Source organism: Volvox carteri (genome assembly GCF_000143455.1).
Source record: "Volvox carteri f. nagariensis unplaced genomic scaffold VOLCAscaffold_74, whole genome shotgun sequence".
NCBI lineage: Eukaryota > Viridiplantae > Chlorophyta > Chlorophyceae > Chlamydomonadales > Volvocaceae > Volvox > Volvox carteri.
The window spans coordinates 165,140-185,540 of NW_003307617.1; the positions used below are offsets into that span (position 1 = coordinate 165,140).

The window sequence follows — 20,401 nt, forward strand, 5'->3', positions numbered from 1 at the left end:
GTAACAACGGCGAAGGAGGTCGCCGCTTCTGTGGAGAAGCAGAGGCTGGGTGGAGGCGAAGGTGAATGGCAAAGTAGCGACGAGCGAAGTTACCTGTGGCACGAGCCGAACTAGAGGCAACGCGGCGGAGTCTTGGGAACGAGGTAGAGAATATGAATGGTAGGTAAGAGAGTCGGCATGAGGCTGGAGGCTTACGTTTTCTGCTGTCGATGACTGCATTAGGTTATTTTCGTACTCTCTACTCGATTGCCGTGCGAGCGGCCCACCCGCCCTCCCACTAACAGCCAAATGGCTGATCGGAATTGTCTTTGAAGGGTTTGGGTACCGCGGGAGTGTGGTCGCAGACGCAATGGCCTTCCCCACAATAAGTTAGTAGTGAGTACGGATCACGCGATGACGTTTAAGCAATCCCTTCTCCCCCTTCCCACGTACAGGTACTGCAGCGACAGGTGCCGAGGCAACAGGGGCAAGAACGCTGCAGAACCAGAATCAGCGCTTTCGAAGGAATAATCATACAGGAATTGACTTTGATTGCATCACATCTGTCCTGACGAATTTTCATTTACTCAGCTCGACGACAGATATTCGTCTGCTGCAGAATTTTTGGAACGTCCAGTTGCTGTTCGGCCCAGTTGCAGTTCACGTACATTTGTAAGGTTGCCCAAGAAATCGACTGCTCTCGCCTTACATATGGTACACACATGCACGTGAGGACTCTGCGCAGTTGTATGCACAAGCCGCATCCGTACTTGGCAGCGCAGCGACTTGCACATCCGTGCAACCGTGTCTGTGCTACCACCGCTAGGATGAGTGAAAGTATAATTCACGCATGGGGTAGACGTGGGATGTATATAACCACACACACACACACACACATACACCAGTGTTCTCACCATTTCAACTGGTCCCTTTGTCTACAGGAACCGACTATAACAGACTTTCTACCCTTCTACCTGCCGCCCCACCTCAGGGTGCAGCATGACACCCATGATAGTGTATATACGGACAGGGAGCAGCCTCACTGCTGGCCATCTTCACTCCTGCCCGAATCCTTGCCTTTCCCTTATGTTTCATCGAACGCACAGGTGAACTTTTCCGGATTGGGTGTCGGAGTCAGGTTCAGCGCCTACCACCACCACCGGCATTTAGTAGGGTGGCACGGGGTGATTCGCTTGGATGGATTGCAATTTATTCTTCCATTAATTGACCGGGGGGGGGCCCCAGCTCCAACGTCACCTCTGCTCCAGGACACCACGCAAGCCTCTCTAGTCAATTCTTCCAGTATCCATCGGCAATGGCAGTGGGCCCGCACTGCTTTATCCCCCGCTTCTTGAGGGGTCACAATGCCTGGGAATGGACCCTGGTTCCCGGGGACGCTTGTGTCGCTCCCTAACACGCGTCCTGTGGCGCTATGGCAGTGCATCATGCGGCCCGGGTTGCAGCGGACCATCAAGGAGACGAAGAACAGCATTGTGACATGCCGCTGACATACTTACCCGCGCATCCGCCCCAAAACTGGCAAAGTGGTGTTCCCCTCGTATCGCCGCGGTTGTGGATCCTTGGATCCTTGCACACTGATGCTTCCGCTAGGGGGGAGTGAATGGAGTTATCCTGTAAAGGGACTCTATCAGGCCACGTATGCTCCTGATACGTTCACCAGTCTGGGGTGGATGTAAGGAAAAGGATTGATAGCTGAATATCAGTCGGACATGTAGGCTTTAGCTTCGTCAAAATAGGTTACACGTCCATTAGGTAGTTAAGGCAGCAGATAAAGACAGCAACCAGACGAAAGGGCTAAAATACCAGGGCTGACGGAGAGTATCTTCGTTTGTGGTGGTGTACACGCAAACTTGATTCGCGCCGGTGCCCCATTTTGCCTTTATTTTTGAACTCATGGCCCCCTCCAGTGTTGCCTCCCTCCTTCTCCCGTGTCCATACCTGTATCGGTCCTTAACCGTGCGACGCCAAGGCTGTTCGATTGATCACGTTCGCGCAACACTATGTGGCACATGAAGTAGGAACCCCTCTCCCGCGTAGGTTTGTGGTCATTACTCCTTCAATTGCTATAACTCGGTGAGGGTCAGGATATTCCTTCCATCCATCCCGAAAAGCCAGTGAAATGCTTGTACCATCCATGCACGTATACATGAAGTCGTGCATAGAAAAATGAAGAAATAAGGACATCATAGATGCGGTATTCCAGCTTAAACACAGAAGCATCGCTGCGGGACCCAGTCCTGGTACATACGATTCCCTACCAGTCGAACCAGCATGCTCCTACCTCAGGCAAGGTCCGCCATCAGATCACTTTCATCTGCGGCTTTCCACCTGGACTGCTTCATCTATTTCACCGATTTGGGCAAACAGTCCGGACACCAATGCGGTACATCGGCTAAACATGACTCTCATGGATGGAGCAATACCAAGCATAAAAATGTGCTGATGCTTCCTCAATACTACTATGCTACCGTTATTGTCGTATTGTACCATACTGTTTCTTGTAACCCCCCATTCTCTTCTTCTCTGCTATGCCTGTCTCTAGGCCCCGCAGCGATGGGGCTATAAGCCGTCGAGTTGTCTGGGCCTGACAGGGCCCCCCTCGAGCTTGTAAAAAATATCAAACAATATCCGCACTTAAGCGACAGCCATCTATAACACTACACAAATGCGACAGTTCAACCTATGCAACCAAAGCAACCTGACAAACGTGGTATGCTACTCCGAAGCTACTCGTCCCGTTCTGCTACAATGGCATCAACAGTCCGGCACGATGCGCTTTGAAACAATGCCCGTACTTCTCAGCAAGATGCAGTGCACGGCACTGCGCACGATGTATGCATGAAAAGAAGGACATGCCTTGTAGCGCAATCTTCACCCTTACTCTGCGGTGGTCATCCGCGCATCGATTTATTCAACCATTCAACCCAGAACCTAGCGCGCCGACATGCGCACGTCAACGCACCAATCCCCAATCCTCAAACTCATGTACAAGTCCTGTTTCTTCACACTACTCCGATCTTCCAATCTCCGCCTGAGAGCAATGCCTCCCTTACCGCAGACGTAGTGACGCCCGTGTTAATAAACGCGACGGCGTTTCCTTATGCGTCTGATAACAAAGCCGTATTGCGATGCAAACTGCAACTGCTCTATGCAAATTGGTAGTGCATCTGTACACATGCTGTCCTCTCATCCCAGCCCGACATGCTGGCGGCTCCCAATCTCAACAGCCGGCTCCGCCGCCACCTACGACACCAGCCTACGGCCCTGTTCATCTGTTTGTTGATCCACCTCAGATAGAAGCTTCCTGGAGTTGATTCGCCGCCACTGTGTTTACCGCCATCCCGCCATCAACAACATTAGCTGCGGACTCTCCGCCGCTGCCGCCACCGCAGCTGCTGCTGCTGCTGCCAGCGGCGACGCTGCCAATGGCAGCAGCGTCGCCCTTTCTCCTGCAGTCCTTGCCGTGCCCAGCCTTCCAGTGCGCCGTCTGGCATTCTTTGCAGCAGTAGCGCACCAGGCCGCCGCAGCGCCCGCAGCCGAGCAGCCGCTGTCCCGCCTCGCTGTCCCCGACCAGGCGGACACATTCAGGGTTGCTGCACACGGGCAGGGCAGCACGCGCCTCCCCGGGGGTCACCATGCAACCAAGTACCAGCGACCATTTCTCCAGGAATGCTACCCGGTCACACTTCCCTTCGTCACCGGCGCCGTCGTTGCGAAGGGTAGCCACGTTGGCGTCCAGGAAGCCCCGCCCAGCCACCTCCGCCTCCGCTGCCACTGCTGCCGCGCATGCGGCCTCCACTTCCCTGACCAGCCCCACGTCGCCAAGTTTGCCGCCCGGGCCCACCAAACTCCACAGATATTTCAAACCACGTTCGACTTGAACTGGCCCTGGCGGCGCCGCGGTGTGCAGCGCCGTGCGGGCGCTGTCGACGAACTTCCACGCCTTGCCGCTTTCCCAAGACGCCACCACTACCGCCAGTCTGGTAGGCATCCATGCCGCCAGTAGCCTAAGCGCCGTTTTCCAGTTTGCTAAAAGGCTAAAGTCACGCTTATTCGAGCAGATCAGGTTATCCACCACGTATGCCACCAGCGACACCTGTTCCAGTAGCTTTGCATCGTACAGCAGTAGCTCGTCCCAAGCATTTGCCTTGATCATCAATCGCTCCGCTGAATCGCCCCCAATGGTTTTGCCTGCCAGCTGCTTTACCGCCGCAGCAGCCACCATGAGCTGTACGTACGACAATGTGTACGTCAACGCCTTGGCAACGAAATGCAGCACTGTCACCTCCACTTTGCCCTTATTGTTCAAGCGTTCCACAAGCCGCGCCGTATGCTCGCAGACGACTGGCAGCAGCCGCGAGGCCATATGAGAAATGTTTAACCCGAGATGTTCACGGGAAAGTTCATGCATTTCAAACAGCCCTTTGCCGTTCGGTGAGATAGCAATGCCGCCACCGTTGCCCCTACCCTCACCGTCAATTTTCGCCTCCCCGAGCCCACTTCCACCTCCCTTTGTTTCACTTTCGCTGACGCGGCCCCCAAGACCGGCGCCGACAAAGCTGGCCGCATAACCATCGCCCTCCTGGCAAAAGCCAACATCCCCGCCGCTGCCACTCCCGCCGTTGCCGTCCTCGCCGCCAGCATCTCCCCCGCTGCCGTCCCCTCCGGCTGCAACCCCAAGCCCAGCTGGTTCCAGATCCTCACCAATGCCGCTACGGCATGCACCGACGCTCTCTGGGCCCTCCTGCTGCTGCGCGCTGTCCTGTGCCGTGTGTGACACAGCCTCCGGGCCCTGCTGGGCCGCGGCACAGCCCTTGCTGCACCACGACGGGGCATCCAGAACCGCATCGAGCTGCACCAGCTCCGCCCCAACGCTCAAGACGTACGCTGACGTGGCCAAGGCCCCCCCTTCTGATTCCCGCACCTGCTGCTCCGCAGCTCGACAGAGTACCCGGAAACGGCCATTGACGCCCTGGTCTAGGTCATCGGCAACCCCGCCAAATGGAGTGCTGCACCCCTCCGCCTCAACCATATCATTCACCTCCCGCGCCGCACACACCCACTCCTCCATCGCGGCCGCATTCGCAGTTGCATTCCGCACCAGCTTGGCGACAGTGCTTAGCAGGGAGGCGGTCTCATTAGGACGACCGAAACACAGCGCCAACGTCCAAGGTACAAGTTTTGATGCGAGTCGTCCGGCGGTCCGGCATGGCAGCAGCACCTGCGGACAGGGTTTTAGGGTTTCAATGAAGGCCTGGCATAACATTAAACCACGTCCAGGAAGCGGCTTCACCCCGCCCAGGGCCGGTCGCTGCTGCGATGCGGAGCTGAATTGTCATTTAAATCTCAAGACAGGAGCAAATGGGAGAAGGGGTCTCCTTACGTGTGCAATCGTTATCCCGACGTTGCTACGTGATGTTGGATGGCGAGTGGGGTCTTGCGAAAGAGCGCACAGATTCAAGCCATCGCTCCGAGTCATGATCCGTACATCCCAGGATACTAACCCACGGTGCCCCTTGAGGCACTACCTCTCCCGCTCGGACCGACCAATCGCCAATCCGGCCCCATGCAGCAAAGTCGAGAGACGTCCCCAGCTGGTCCTTTACTCCTGGCCTCATCATCGTGTTACACCCCCCTTACGCCCCCGGCTGCTCCCCACCTGCAAATTTTCTGACCTCCGCAGCAGCAGCTCCGCCATTCTGAGGTAGCCGTGCTTCAGGGCCACGACCAGATCCGCGGAGGGCGCTGTGATGCCTCCTGTGAAGGAGACAGCCGTGGGGACCCCGGTAGGGTCGGGTGAAGCAGGAGCGGGGTGGAGCGCGGCGCCGTGGTGGCGGCGGTGGCGGATTGTGTGTATGTATGTATGTGCATGTACGTGTGTTAAGGGGGAGGGAATGGAAGCGGGCTAATGTGGCGTGGGAGATACGTCAAGGAGGACACTGAGGTGGAATACCCATTATGTATTATATGCGACATTATGCGACATATTACTATGTTGTTCCTTACGTAGAGCTGAGGAGGGAAGGGAGGGGAGTGCATAAGAGAGGCAAAGAGGATGTGGAGGTTGCGGGAGGAGACGGAAGAGTGCGTTTCCCTGAGTTTAAGCAAGCCTACGGCGCTCCACGGAATGCACTATCCGTGTGTAGGTTTGTGAAAGAGAAAATGTGTGATGTTGTATACGAGGTGTGTGTACACGCAGAGAACGTAACACCGAAGAAGCCATGACCTGCTCCCCATCAAACACATATACATGCAGCATCCCTTAGCATTCCCACGCCCACCGCCTTCTATACCCCTCTGCCGCCGCCACTACCACCCGGGGCGCCTCACCGATGCTGCTGCAGGCCGGAACTCGCAGCGGCAAGAGCGTCGCCAGACTCTCACACCTACTGCACACGGTGTCACTTGCCGACCGCGCCTCACCAACAGCCAGCCGAATGAAGCTCGACACCCGGCCCCACCAGTCCCGGAGCTGCGCCATTTCGCATGGTGGCGTGTCCGCCTGGGACAACAAACCCACTTTCCACATGGCCTCACGGGCACATAGCAGAGCCTGCAGGCCCAGCGACACGGCGTCGGATAACAACGGGGCCTGCGGCGGCCTCCGCAGTTGTGTTCGCTGCCCGGTGTCCCGTGAGCTCTCCTTGGGCGCTTGCTGCTGTTGCTGTTGCTGCTGCTGCGGCGGCCGATGTTGCCCAGGGCCCTGGCCTCCCGCCTCCGGCCGTAAGTTGCATGGGCCAGCGGGCGCTGCCGCCGACGCCGCCGTCCCCGATGCCGATTGCCGCAGCTCCTCCGTCGCCGCTGCCGCCAGACGCATGGACACATTAAAGGTGGCAGGCAGGTTAAACGGCGGTACGGTGAACGCGGAGGACCTTGGCAACGCCCGTAAGTTCCTGACGGCCTCCTTGAGCTCATTCTCTCGCTTCATAAGTGCAAGGTACGAACATGTGGGTTGCCGAGCCGGCCCCCCTCCTCCTTTTCCCATCGCCGCTGCTCGCTGTACCCCGGGGTTGCTCCCTGCCTCCTCGCCCTCCTCCTCCCCTTCTGAGACGACATGCACGTTATTGCCATGGTCGGCCATTACAGGAAATATCCCTAAGCTGGTCTGTGTCATAAACTGCGCGTCCAGCCAGTTTACACGGCCAGCTATCCAGTCCACTTCCGAGATGCGTTCGCGCCAGATACACAGAGCCAACTCAGCGAGGAAGGTATCTATACTCCTGCATGGGTAACCCCTCGAAAACAGCTGTCCGTCCTTGCATAGCAGCCCTGGCGCTGCCCGTGCCGGCATGCCGTACGTAGTTCCGCCGTCAAGTACGGCAGCCAGCTGTACCAGATGCGCTGACAGCAGGTAGGACAGGCTGTCTTGGTTTTTGGTAAGAATGCCGCAGGTAGGCTGAATCCGCTGTATGAAGATGAATAGTTTGCGTTGTAGCTTCGCAAGTGTATCATCCGACGCTCCGGCGCGACGTGCAAGCAACAACGTGCGAGCCCAGTGTTCCAGTACGCCGCTTAGCAAAAGCTCTCCAATCAGCTCCCCAGTCAGGGCCCGGGCGTCGGCGCGCGAGGTTTCAAGTGAGAAGGACATCGCGTGCAGGAGGTCCGCGGTCTCGGCGAGCAAGTCGATGGCGACTGAGACGGCAGCTCGCTGCACATGGGGTCTTGGTTCCTGCTGCTGTAACTGCGAGGCGCTGTCCGCCAGCAGGGCGGCGTAGCATCGCAGGGACTGGCCACGAACCAATGAAATCGCGATAAGTTGATCATGAGCTGACCATGAGCCTGAAGAGCGCAGACGGAAACCTCTGATGTATATGAAATGTCCAACCAGAGCTGTGCGGAGGGATTTCCACGCGTCACGCTCCGATTCGCTAAGGCCAGAAGCTGCAGCTGAGTAGCGTAGCGACCAAGACAAGCAAGCGAGCGGTTCCACCAGGTCCTTCTCGGGATAAAGCGCCCATATGCTAACGTTGGACTCGCAGTCACGTGAAGGAGCCAGCAAATAGCTTAAGTCCCGTGCTATGGATGAAATCTCGCCGAGATTACCGGTACCTGATGGCCCTGTGGTGAGAACCTTCAGTCTCCGCATACACTGCGTGAGCAGACGGGACCGCACCGTAGCTGAGGCCGCACGGTGCCCAGAGCCATGGCGTTGGTTGGCAGACATTGGACCCCGATACCCCAGCAGGCTCAATAGGCATTAGTTATAGTAAAATCATATAATAAAAGGAGAGGAGGCGATGCAGATGATGCAAAGAGGAAGTTGGGCTTTGCCCTTAACCTAGCTTCAAAGCGGGATGCCGTCCGTCCGTCTCCGCTAACTATGCAGGTTGGCTAATTTTGCGTGACCACCCCATTTGCGCGTTCAGCCTAAAAACCGATCGGCAGATTGCGCCAGTGGCCAACACTTGCTTGGTACGACAGGGTGCCTGGAGCGCCCATTTCACCTGCAACCTGCCCGCTGTTGCTTGGCACAACACTCTGAATGCGTGAATGTAAGCAAAGATCCGTAACCAGTTACGGGGGGCTCGGAAGGGTTGGCTACATCGGTCAGCACTGATTGGCCCATGATTGGCCCAGGCATCGCCTGTATTGCCAAATGGAAACCTTTTTACAGGGAGCACGCATCTCAAACCGTAGAACGGTTGGATAATTGACCCCACCAACTCCACCACGTAGGTTTCCATGACCACAGGGCAAGGTGGAGAGATGACAAACCAGGCAACGGTAAAGGGTACCAATCCATGACCATCATACAACTAGTCTCCGTCCATAAGTCATGCAGACAAATGGCGGTTGCCTGTGCTGCGATGCCCAGTGGCACTGTTTGATTTTATGCTCACACCCTTTTTCGTCTGGCCTGCATACTGTGCCCATGTGTTGCAAATTGCTACAGCCCATATATTGCACGTTTGATACAGAGCTATGTCGGCCAGTGTAAAGGCACAAATTTCGTGTGGGGCTTCTGGTTTGTCGTGGCAGGAATGTTCGAAACGGTAGAAGCGTCCTGACGCGTTGTCGAGGTGGATCTTGGACACACGGGGACAGACAATCGAGAGTTAAGGAGATTTCAAGCAATCCCTTGCACTCTCGGAGCCTGGTCCAGAGATGGCGGCCACGAAGGCGTCCGAAACACGTCGGTCTACCTACGGGGAAACACTCGTACAAATGCTGAACATAGGACTATGCGAGTCCCGTTGCACCTGCCCATCCAAATCCCTACACCCCATATCCATGGATTGACGAAGCATTAGGATATCTTGGATATGCGTGAATGGGCAAGCGGCTCCATCGCTCATAAAGACGAAGCGTAGTACACGGGGACTCCGTGCTGCTGGGGCTTCATACCAAGGTTTCCGGCAATAACCACATTACTCCACATTTTGCCATGAATTAAAACAGCTGCAAGTTGTGGGTCTCCATTAAAGATGAGCCCGTGGGTGGAATTACCGTGACGGTGTATATATCTTGAGCAAGTAAGGATTGTACCCTGGAGTATCCAAGCTGATGATTAAGCGTAGAGGAGCATAATTATGGATGCTAGCAAATAGCATGACCTCACATTTCAAGGCAACGCCCAACCTTGAAAACTGCCCAATTTTCGTACGGTGTGCCCCGCCCCGTAACACACCCAAAGCGCCCAGATCATCGCAATCACCAGAGCAGTTGTCCATCCGATATGGTAACTTATCATCGTTAGTAGTTATGCGCATGGCAGGTGACTTTGCCGTTCATGTTGAGCTAGGATAACTCTTAAACATTTTATAGGGCGACCGTTCATGCCAAGCATCCTAGAGGCGCTGAACTCCTTCAAAATGTCGTTTAGTAGCTTGTACCAGCGTCTGCTGGTCGCAGCCGGGGCTGTCGCTTTCCTAGTCGTTAAATGGTTCTGCAGACCCGTGCGACGTCAACCGCCCGTTGAGCCTCAGGTACTCTTAAAGCAGACGAATGATTACAAGCTCTGCGCTATCGCACTACCTTACACGTTTCGGCGCTGCAGGCTCAGCCCATCCAGACAGCGCCTGAGGAAGTGGCGCTGCTCGGAGCTGATGCGGATGGAGATGTAGACTTAGACCCTAGGGACGCTGTAGACGCGGCGCCGAACACGACAGGGTATGAGGCGCCTGAGCTGTCGCAGCTTGACGGAAAAGAGCAGCTCCACGATAACGCAGCCGTGGCGCCGGAAGAAGTTATCATGGAGCCGGCACAAGTTGTTTCTCCCATTTCACGGCTCCCTTATGAGCGTCGTTTACGGGAAAGCGCGGCGCGCCAGGATTTGCAAGGCAGTTCCAAAGCATCTGCCAGCGCTGAGAGTGTGGAGCCCCCAACCCGCGACCAGCCAACAGCTGTCAGACCTGTTGATGAGTTATATCTCAGATCGCTCATCGATCAGGAGTTGGGAGTTCCAAAGTTTGCAGTTCGCAAGCCGGCACCAGGCATCGGGGAGCAGCTGCCGGTATCTTCCGGGGATGACCGGTCGCTGCAGGATCTCCTTGATCAGGCCTTCGGACCCCCAAGATTCGCGGTTCCAAAGCCCACTTCAATCCTGGACGGCGGGGCTGATAGAGAAGCTTGCAAGGGCCCCGCTCCCGTTCCAGCAACTGCAGCCAGGGAGCCGGTAGGGGCCTGTGCGGCATCTGGATCACGGCTTGCAGCGATAGCTGTATCCCCAGACGTAGCTCCTACGGGGGGTCTGGTGGGTGTGAAGCGCAGTGCAGCGGAAGAAATTTCTCGTCATATCACTGATGTGGAGCCGGATGACGTAGCGCCGCCGGAGCCAGAGGGCTTTATGATGCTCACCCTGAGCGTCACACATGGCCCTGCGTCTGGCAAGCGCATGGTGGCGGACCCAGCAGGCGAGGTACGACTGGGGAAGCTGGAAAGTATGCGAAAATTGGTGAAGTGATTCAGGCTTGACCGTGCTGTTGGACTTGAGTGTTATGCTGCTTTGTACGGACAGGAAGAGGGGGGCGAGAAGGCAAAACGCACATGGCGGGATTAGGAGGAAGGGAGGAAGTAGTGCACATGGAATAGAAGAAGGTGTTCAATCAGGTGCGGTGGAGGTTGGGACGTAGGGGGTTTGCAGATGTCAGGGCCCGCTCAGTGCGGGTGGCTCGGCTTCCGAATGCGTTGGGATTGGAGTAAGAGGGGCAACCCTGGTCGCCGGCTTGGACCCACAATGCGTGGTGTCGCTCAGGCGAGGCACGAACGTTTAAACATCTGAAGGTCTGTGGAAGAAGAAGTGAGAGAGCTAATTAGTTTAGGAATTCCTAGCTCGACACGCCTGCCACGCGCTGCGACTGCTGGGTGCGTGTGCTCATAAGGGGTATTTTTACTCGTCCCGGAAGTCATGGTATTCGAAGGGATAGCGCTTTTTGTTTCGGCGCTGCAGTTTCGGTACATTGCAAGTGTTGAGTGGTGAGCCACTAGGTCCAAGCACTGCGTCTGCATGCCCCGCTATCCCGTGAATGTCATTGAGAGAGTGGCATGAAAACGGCAGACAATCCCGGAATGGCAAACCCACATGTAGACCTGGAAATAGGAAAGTTGCTAGGGTTGGAGCGTGGTGCAGTAGCAATTGTAGTATCATCATAATCGTCTCACGCCGGCCTCCCGCCGGGGTCTGCCTTCCTCACGCTCCGTGTCTGTCTGTCTGTCCGTCAGTCAGTCAGTCAGTCACAACAGCCGTAACTGCCATGCATATTACACAAATTGTTGCTATCTAGCCACACCTATTGAGACGCCTGTTCGACCATTCTCTTGTGGGTCACCGTCGTACTGAACATGGCCCCTCGGTGGCCCTGGTGCTGATGTTGCTGCTATGCTGTTGTACGAATGGTCAGTATACGATTGGGCGGCTGCCGGACTCCTGGCTCCAGATCATGGATCAGGAGGTTTCGGGCCGCCATGCCGCTGTGCGGTGGGACAGCGCCTCGGGCCGCTGGATGCTGGTGAGTCACAGCAGGTCCCGGAAGCTGACTGTTACGGTCGGGGACGGGGAGGAACAGCACTGGCAGCTGTAAGCCAGGGCAGGGCCCCGTGTGGGGCCGTGTGGGGCAGGGCCGCCCCGTGTGGGTAGTAATTCCAGGACATAGTTGCGATAGGGCGATGGAGGGCACTTGCTTCAGTTGCAACATGTGGAGAACGGGGCTGGGTAATTGCTGTCAACTGCATGTCCTTCGTTGCCCATGGCCTCTGCGTCACCACCTCCGTACAATCCCCTCACAGACCACCCTCCAGTCCCCACCCTCCTTGTTCACATTCCGCTGCCCCCCGGGAACCCCCCGCGGACCCACAACCATTCGTTTACCCACTTCACCACATCCACACCCATCTCCGTTTCCGCATGCCGCGCCCTCGGGGTCCCTTCCTTCCCGGATCTTGATTCTCCAATTCAATCTAATCACGCCAGCGCGACATGGGCTCTCTGAACGGTACGGCGCTGGCGGGTGAGCCCATTGGCCGCGAGTACAAGGTACCTGGAGATGAGCGGCCGCTGTCCCACGGCGACGTCGTACAGCTAGGCAGCGACACGCTGCTGAGGGTGGAGCTGTCAGAGGCTCGGGCGGAGCCCGCGGCCCCCGAGGCGTCGGCGGTCGCGGAGGCCGCCGTCGCGGCCGCCGCGGCCGTGGCCGCGGCATCGGCGGCCGCCAAGCGGCATCATAGCGGCGCAGGCTCTGGTGCGTCGGCGTGTGGGGTATGTGTGGCTTAAGAGGCGGGGGAGGTCCGCTTGGCGTCCGAGGGTGGTGGTAGGGGGTAAGGGGCTGGGACGTGAAGCAAGGTGTTTTGGAGCTGCTGGGGCCGTAGCCGGGACCATACAACGTTTCTTTACTCACCTAGCGGTTGCGACCACACAGGCTGGCCGTCGACGTACTGATTGTTTTGGCCCGATCTGGGTCGGCGGTTCCTTCAGTCACCAACCCCCCTTTTGTGCACCGCTGCCTGGTAAACAGCGGCAGTGGGTGTTTACACGTTCGCACATTTCCCCCCCTCCCCCGCCTCTAGACGTCGGCACCTCTCGGTAGCTGGCTCTTTGCTTCCTGCATCACATGATTCCCGTCGTTTCTCCACCACCTCGAGACTTTGGACGTCGGCAGTTGACTTCTTCGTCTTATTTGCATCATTTTGTAATATTTCCGCCTTCAGACGCCGCCTCCGAGTCCTGGAGCGGCAGCATCCTCCGCAGCCACCAGGAGACAGTGGCGGGGCTGCCGGGGCTGCCAACCCCCGGAGTGCAGGTCGACTGTCCGGAGCTGGGGGCGCGGCTGTACGTCCACAACACGGTAATGATACGATCGCGGCTTTGAATTTGCGATTCGGGGTGTGGAAATGCGCGGAATGTGGACGGCCGCCGAGCTAGGCGTAGGGATGAGACAAAGGCACGGAGAGGGAAGGGGAAGGGCGGATGGCGCGCGCGTGTGCGCCTACTTTTTTTCTTCTACAAGGTCTTGCGCTTTTAGCATTATGCGTGGTCATAGCTTCGCATGGCGCTGGGTCATATGTGCTGCCTCCGTTGCGGAATCACCGTTGCCAGTTTTCGCAGCAATCAGCCTTTTCCCCTCCTTCCCTCCCGCTCCTTGCGAGGGGGGGAATTTGGAGTCGTCGGCGCCTGTTCCACTTCCACTGACTGTTGCATCAACAGATGTAATTCCTCCCTCTCGTCGGCCGCCGTGATTCCTATGCATGCATGCATGCGCGCTCTATTACTAGTGTCTTTCGGCTTTCCCGATTTGGCTGTCCAGTTATTATGTTGTTTGCTATATAGCACCTGCCCGCCTCCGGCCTTTTCCCCACTCTGCGCCGCCGTACAGCTGGGGGTCGACCACAAGCGCTTGCGCCAGGGCTGTGAGGACGTGCCGCACTGGGAGCTGCCCTTCGGACCGTACACCGGCGCCGGCATCGTGTGCGTCTTTGATGGCCACCACGGCAGCAAGGTGCGTGTGTAACGGCATCATCATCATCATCATCATCATCATCATCATCGTCATCATCGTCATCAGTACCACCACCACCACGCAGCAGAGGTTTGTAACGTTTCCCCCCAAGAACCTTCAAATGGCCGCTGCTGTGGTAGGGCCCTATCGGGGTTTTCGTACTAATCGTTATCCTTCTCCCTGGCTTAGCCACCACAAGCAGCTCTCCTCGCCATATGGACCGCCTAATCCACTGCCCCATGCAGCCCAGGGCGGCACCTCTTTATCTTGGGGGCCGGCTATGGGCGCCTGTTGCGGACGCAACAGGCAACAGGCGCTTCCTCTGGGTTGTGCCCGCCTTGCTTGAGCCTGCAATCTGCGCCTCCCCCTCGACATTCTAATGCCGCCCAGCCACCCACCCGCCACCCGGCCCCGCCGCAGTTGGTGCTTCAGCCGTCGGCGCTGCTTTGTTTCGCAGCACGAGCCAACTCCGCCAGCGGCCGCGCTTCCTTACATGTTGCACGTAGTTCCTCCTAACCCCAACCCACCCCACCCCACAGGCCGCCAACCAGGCCAAGGAGTATCTGCTGCCCGTCCTGCGATCCAAACTACTGCGCCGCGACGGCCGGCAGCCCCCGCCGTTGCCGCCGCCGCCCCCACCGACGCCGCCGCGGCGAGCCGAGGGCGAGGACGGGGAGGACATGGTGGAAGCGTACGATGGCGCCAGTAGCGATGACGTGCTAGAGGAGGAGCCGGCGGACCGAAGCGGCAACGCTGGCGGTGCCGCCGCCGGGCGAGAGGGTAATGCGGGTGCCCCCGATGCGATAATGAGCTCATCCCAGGGGACTGGCCCCAGCGGCGGTGGCGGTGTTAACCAGGACGCTGGCGTCCCGGAGCACGGCGGCGGTACCGCTGCCGTCGGCACGTCGGGGCCCGCGGCTAATGGCCGCGGCGGCGGTGATCCGCCGGCGGACGCTGCGCTGGGAGGGAAGGAGGAGGTGCTACCAGTGGAAGAGCTGCCGCCACCGCCGCCGGCGGGGCCGCCGCTGCCACCTCTGCTGCGGGGTCGTGACCCGGAGTCACAGCGGTCGCTGCTGAGGGTGAGTACTGAGATGTGAAGGAGCCATGCTGCGACCGTCCCCCCCCCACCGCGCGCATGTGCGGCTGTTTGGAGCTTGTGTGACTTAAGGCAGAGGGGAAACGTGGACGCGGCCTCCGTCTCCTCCTCATTTGAACTCCTCTTATTTTCCCTTCTCCTCTGTCTATTCTGGTGGCTCACCGGGAATGCGTGCAGGAAACGTTCCTGCATGCCGACCAGTTCATGTCAATGGGGGAGGGCTGTACCGCCACCCTTGTCATGATGGAATCGGACCCGCAACAGGGAGGCTGGATGCTGCAGGTGGGTGGGTACGTGCGTCTAGCATGACTGTGCAGCGCTGAGAGGGGCGAGTGGTGACGTGACGTGCATACATACATGCATACATGCGTACGCGCATCCCATGTGTGTTACTCCTGTAGGAATAATGTGTAGGAATGATCACGATGCCCTACTCGATATGCGGCTGGTCGGGGTTTTGTTGGTTTAGAGGGGCGGGCGGTCTGGGGGGATAAAGGAACGTCGGCAAGGCTCACAATTGATCATGCCGCCGGACGTCGCCCGTACGAAGCCTGTCGAAAACTGAACACATTACATACACCCATCACATACCGCACACATTCCTTCGTGGCCAAAGCACAGCATCGTGGAAGCACTGCAACGCGGGACGCGGGTAGCCCCGTCGACAAACCAACCGGTGGACACAATCATCGGAATCTTTATCCCCCCCCCCGGTCAGCCCAGCTCCCTAGTCCCTGCAGCCAGCTTGCTTATTCGCCTGCATTTCCCTTCCGTCCTCGGCCCATTCCCGTCCTCATGTGCTACCCGGCTTCACAAGCGCGTACGTGCGAATAGTCGCTGACGATACCTTTCATCCCCTCCTCCCCATTTGCGGCCTTTGTACCGCTTACCCCAAAACCGCGTCATGTTGTCAGAGCGCCAACGTGGGCGACTCCAGTGCGATGTTGGTCAACTTCACTCGGGGCAGCTGGTGCAAGCTGAGCGAGGACCACCGCATCGCCTCATCCTCCAGCGAGCGGGAGAGGCTGGCGGCTATGGGCCACAGAGTACGGACCCGCCTGTACGGCCTCAATATCAGCAGGATGCTGGGAGACAGGTGCGTCCCAAGGGAGCGCCGGGGGCAGGGGCGCGGGGGAAAAAGCGAGGGAAACAGCGACAAGAGGGGTAACAGGCACCAAGATTGAGGTCGAGAGCGGCGTCAGTCGTTGGCGATTGGAATGATGGGCTTTAAGGTACAGACCCGGGGGGAGAGGCAACGCCGCGGTAGCACAATGTGCGTGTTGCGGGTCAAGGTCCCAGTAGTTGCTTGCTGGTGCGCACTGCCGCGGGATGCATGAAGAGAAGGAAGGGTTTTCCCTCCTAAGGGGTCGAGGAAATGAAGCTTGAATTTTCGTTATCGCAGTGGACTGGAGAAGTACGGACTTGCCGCTCGTGTACTTATTCCAAGTCGGCGGCTTTTCCCTTCCAACCTGCTCTCGTTTGATTTGCACAACCGCAGGTTCCTGAAGGAGGAGAACCTTGGCTTCCTGGCAGAGCCCCATGTGAGCCTGCCCGTACAGGTGCGTGTGGGCTGAGGGACCTCACGGCCCTATGTTCTCTCTCTCCCTGCCTCTGATCCAGGTTCAGGTTCAGGGCACCTGTGTCCTTTCCGAAGCCGATCTTCTCCTCCACGGCACACTGAAAGCCGCTGTTCTTCAATCCCTGTGCCACAGGTTGCCCCTGGTGACCACGCGGTATTGATAGTGGCCAGTGACGGCCTATGGGACGTGCTTTCCGAGGAGAGGGTCGCAAGGATGCTGCTACAGGTGAGCGGCAGCCTGCGGGGGTTACAAACAGCTAGAGATTTGCCCTACCCTGCTCTACCCTGGCCTGCTCGATCTGCGCTACCTTAATGTGGATTCGGCGGTCGGGAGGGGTAGCCTTGGGATTTGGAGAGGCAAGAAGGGAGGGGTAGAAGGGAGGGCTGCATCGGACATCGAGGCTCGTGAGTGCTGCTGCCACATTCGTTGCAGTCTTTCATACCCTCGTCTCTTAACCCACCTCACCCCACCGCCCGCCCGCCCGCCCGCCCGCCTGCAGGAGGCAGCCCGGGCCTCCGTCACATCGCTTCCTCGGTTGCCGCAGCAGGCCGCGGCCGCCCCGCCATCTGCCAGCTTGGGTTGCCAGACAGTGGCGGACATGCTGCTTACCAAGGCGCTGCTGCAACGCTCCAAAGACGATATAACGGTCAGTGTCCTGGAGCTGGGGCCACATCTGCGGCCCCAGCCCCAGCAGCAGCCGGCAGCTGCGGAGGCAGCAGGGCCACGGACATAGAGGGAAAGCAGTTCGTGCTGCACCAGAGACCGCAGCAGCAGTAGTAGCAGTTAGCAGTAGCAACATCGGGAGGGATGCCGGTGGCAATAGCAACAGCATTGGTAGGGGCACCAATGGCGGTGGTGGTGATGCTTCTGCCATGGATGTATGAGGGGCTGTCCCGCCGACGGGGCGGTGGATTTGGCCGAGGGAAGAGGAAAGGGAGCATTGCTAAGGGGATATGGAGGAAAGGCCACGTCCTGCCTTAAGGCACAATAGGCGGAGCGACACAGGTCGCATTCGGATAACGAGGTAAGGTACAGGCAGGTAGAGGCCGGAAGAAAAGGGAGCATGTTAGCTCTTCAGGGTTAAATGGGCAATTGCGGTTCCGGAAGCACGACGGTGCACATGGCGCATGGTTGGGCAAACCCACGACAGGCGCCAGGCGGGACAGCTGCTAACCTTTTTAAAGTTCGGATTTTAAAGCTCGGGGCGGGGAACCAGGCAAAAGAAGGGATAGGTGGCATCACTGGGTATCACTGGCAGGTTCATTGTTATTGTCGGACGGACGAGGTGGACGGCAGGGAGGGTGGCGTAGCTGGGTTCGTTCAGCTCGGATGCAAGCTGCTTGAAGTGGCATTGCATGGGGATACAGGCGCCTTGGCAGTGGCAGCACAGCAGCGGCCTTTCCTGAGGGGTGTTCGCGGTCAAGGCCATAACAACAAGGGACTGAGAGGGCCACCGGAACCTTCCTTCACTGAGGGGGTTTCGCCGGTCTAGAAAGGGTTGTAGTACGCCTTGGCGGGGCTCGGGCGTGGAGGTTTAGGCAACGCAGGTCGATGGGACCCGGATGAACACGGCGCTCTATGGTTTGCTGTCTTGAGGAATACAAACATGGAATGGGATTCGCCGAGTGGAATTGCGCTGTCTTTCGTTTCAGCGGCAAAACGAGTGTGCAGCGGTAGTCGCAAGGAACGTGCAGAGGGATGGCAGGGTCAGGACTGTAAACAACATCGCGAAGCATGACATGAGCGCACAGTATTAGTAGGTGCGGGGTGGCCCGAGGGAGCGGGGCAGCGGCGGCAGGGCATGCCGTGGAGAACCGATCGACGGAAGAACGGTCGCAACGGTGGAGAAACATGGCCGGAGTGTGACGTGTGTAACTGCTGTAGTTCCTTCCTATAAGGCATTGGACTATGGTGCGATTGCTGATTTGCCCTGCCTGCCAGCTGCCTCGGGACCTGGCCAGATGCGGCATCGTGCAGCAGGGTTTTTTTTCACGTGACGCATAGTCACGAGGCTTGCGCGGTTCTTTGCGGTGCTCTACGTTACGTACATGTCTGAATAGCTGTGTATGAGACTGTGCGGCTTCGGGTGGTAGGAAGAAATTCGGCTTATGACGGGAGTGACGCGCAGTTCCACTGATCTGCTGCCACGCTACCTGGTGTCGGTGGCATCGCCTGTGCAGCTGCTGTGGAACTGTACAATAGCTGTGACACATGCTACGTGTAACAAGTTGGGCATCCATTAAACTGCTGGGTGGGCACCTGTTACAAGATACCCGCACCCGTTGAGAATATGGACGACGAGATTACGGGATAGAAGTTGTGGACAGAAGCCACAACATCACCCGGATGGAACCCTGTGTTCGTACAGCTGCCTTTCCAACGAACCTATACGCTCCCAAGGCACATCCCGACGCCGCTCCTCCATCGTCTGGTCATACAACTAACAGTCTTCGAAGCTGTGAGCGGGTGCTCGTAACGGTGGAACGGCTTAAAAGTGCCTGGTCCGCCTCGGGGAGCAAGGGGAAAATTCAAGATTGTGCGGTGATGGCCTCTTTCAAAGACTAGGCTTCCCAGCAGCAGAACTCATCGCATTTGCTAAAAGCACAATCAATAAGTAGACATTTAATGTATCTTGTAGACATTGATTTAACATAGTCATGACATGCTTGGCTGCTGTTTTAGTCTTTAATTTATGATATTGGGTGGGCCAATAGGCCTACAAAGATTGAGATATGCGCCTTTGTGAGCCGCTCCCGCTGATCTCTTTAGTAAAAGGCGAAAGAGATGTAAGATTCGTGTGCGGCTCAGCGCTGTTAAGTGAAGTTTGCGATGGTGGGACCCCATTACAAGAGCAACCTGCTTTGGCTATCCCGGTATCGATGGTGGGTCTTAAGGCAAAAGTATCTGACGCATCGTTTCGAAGACGCCTTGCCTTCACGTTGCTTCTTCATCATCAGCAGGTAGCCTCATCACATGGTGGCACCATCATAATTAACAGTATATGCTGTCCTGGACTTCGGCGGCAATCGACTGACAATAAATGTTTTCCACGCGACTTTTGCAAAAGGATCTATGCACAAAGGAAAAGCGGAAATGTAAAACTGGTCTCTGATTTAACATGAAGACAATCGTCGCGGCAGTCATCGGCATGTCGGCGTCTATCGGCGCCGCTGCAAAAGCATCCTTAACTGTTTTCCACATCCATCATAGCACAATACTTATGACAACAACTGGATGCAGGCTCATAAACTTCTCCAGTTTTCATAAGATCAGTCTGTGATCATCGACTGCGCTTATCATAACCTGAGCAAGTGAGAAGCCTACAGGGGTGCCTGTGCAGAAGGTAATTAAAGGTCCGAAAAGCCGTATCGAGTAGTATTTGCCATGTTTAACCTGGATAAGGAAACGACTAGCTGTCCATCTCCCCTCACTAACCGTACCAGAGCACCGCTGTCCGGCAGCTGAAACACACGGAGTGCCTGAGACTGCTACCTGGCACCAGCAATATCGCTTCATTGTCATGCCCGCCGCTGCTGTAACGAACCGTGGGTCGTGCTTGCTGGTTCTTCCTAGTAGGAGGCAACCCACTACATGACGGGGCCAGAAAGCCCAACCACCCCTGCCACTTCTCTCCGCCACCGCCGCCGTCCCAGCAGCAGCAACAGCAGCAGCAACAGCTGCGCCGTTACCCTGCATCCCGGATGCCCACACCGTTTCGTTACGAAGGGGCTCTCAACCAATCGCCGAAAAGGCAGCGCCAAACGCGCCTTCTCCTTATCCCTTTAGCCCTTCCC

The 20,401-nt window shown here is 57.3% G+C and overlaps 2 protein-coding genes across 2 annotated transcripts; one reads left to right on the forward strand and one right to left on the reverse strand.

Annotated features, from left to right (window-relative positions):
- Nucleotides 1-3,289: 3,289 nt before the first annotated feature.
- On the reverse strand, nucleotides 3,290-8,164 carry VOLCADRAFT_98593 (uncharacterized protein; the record flags this gene model as incomplete). The annotated part of the gene is made up of 6 exons (XM_002957489.1): nucleotides 3,290-4,344; nucleotides 4,474-5,221; nucleotides 5,660-5,757; nucleotides 6,007-6,012; nucleotides 6,331-7,726; nucleotides 8,114-8,164. The coding sequence occupies 6 exons, from the start codon at nucleotides 8,162-8,164 to the stop codon at nucleotides 3,290-3,292; spliced, it is 3,354 nt and encodes a 1,117-aa protein (XP_002957535.1).
- A 1,139-nt stretch (nucleotides 8,165-9,303) lies between these two features.
- VOLCADRAFT_107708 (uncharacterized protein) lies at nucleotides 9,304-18,850 on the forward strand (the record flags this gene model as incomplete). The annotated part of the gene is made up of 13 exons (XM_002957443.1): nucleotides 9,304-9,926; nucleotides 9,998-10,858; nucleotides 11,841-11,948; nucleotides 12,410-12,677; nucleotides 13,144-13,280; nucleotides 13,809-13,931; nucleotides 14,471-15,010; nucleotides 15,205-15,309; nucleotides 15,942-16,123; nucleotides 16,526-16,586; nucleotides 16,740-16,832; nucleotides 17,107-17,253; nucleotides 18,788-18,850. Exons 1-13 carry the CDS (start codon nucleotides 9,777-9,779, stop codon nucleotides 18,848-18,850), a joined length of 2,838 nt encoding a protein of 945 aa, XP_002957489.1. The 5' UTR covers nucleotides 9,304-9,776.
- Nucleotides 18,851-20,401: the final 1,551 nt, after the last annotated feature.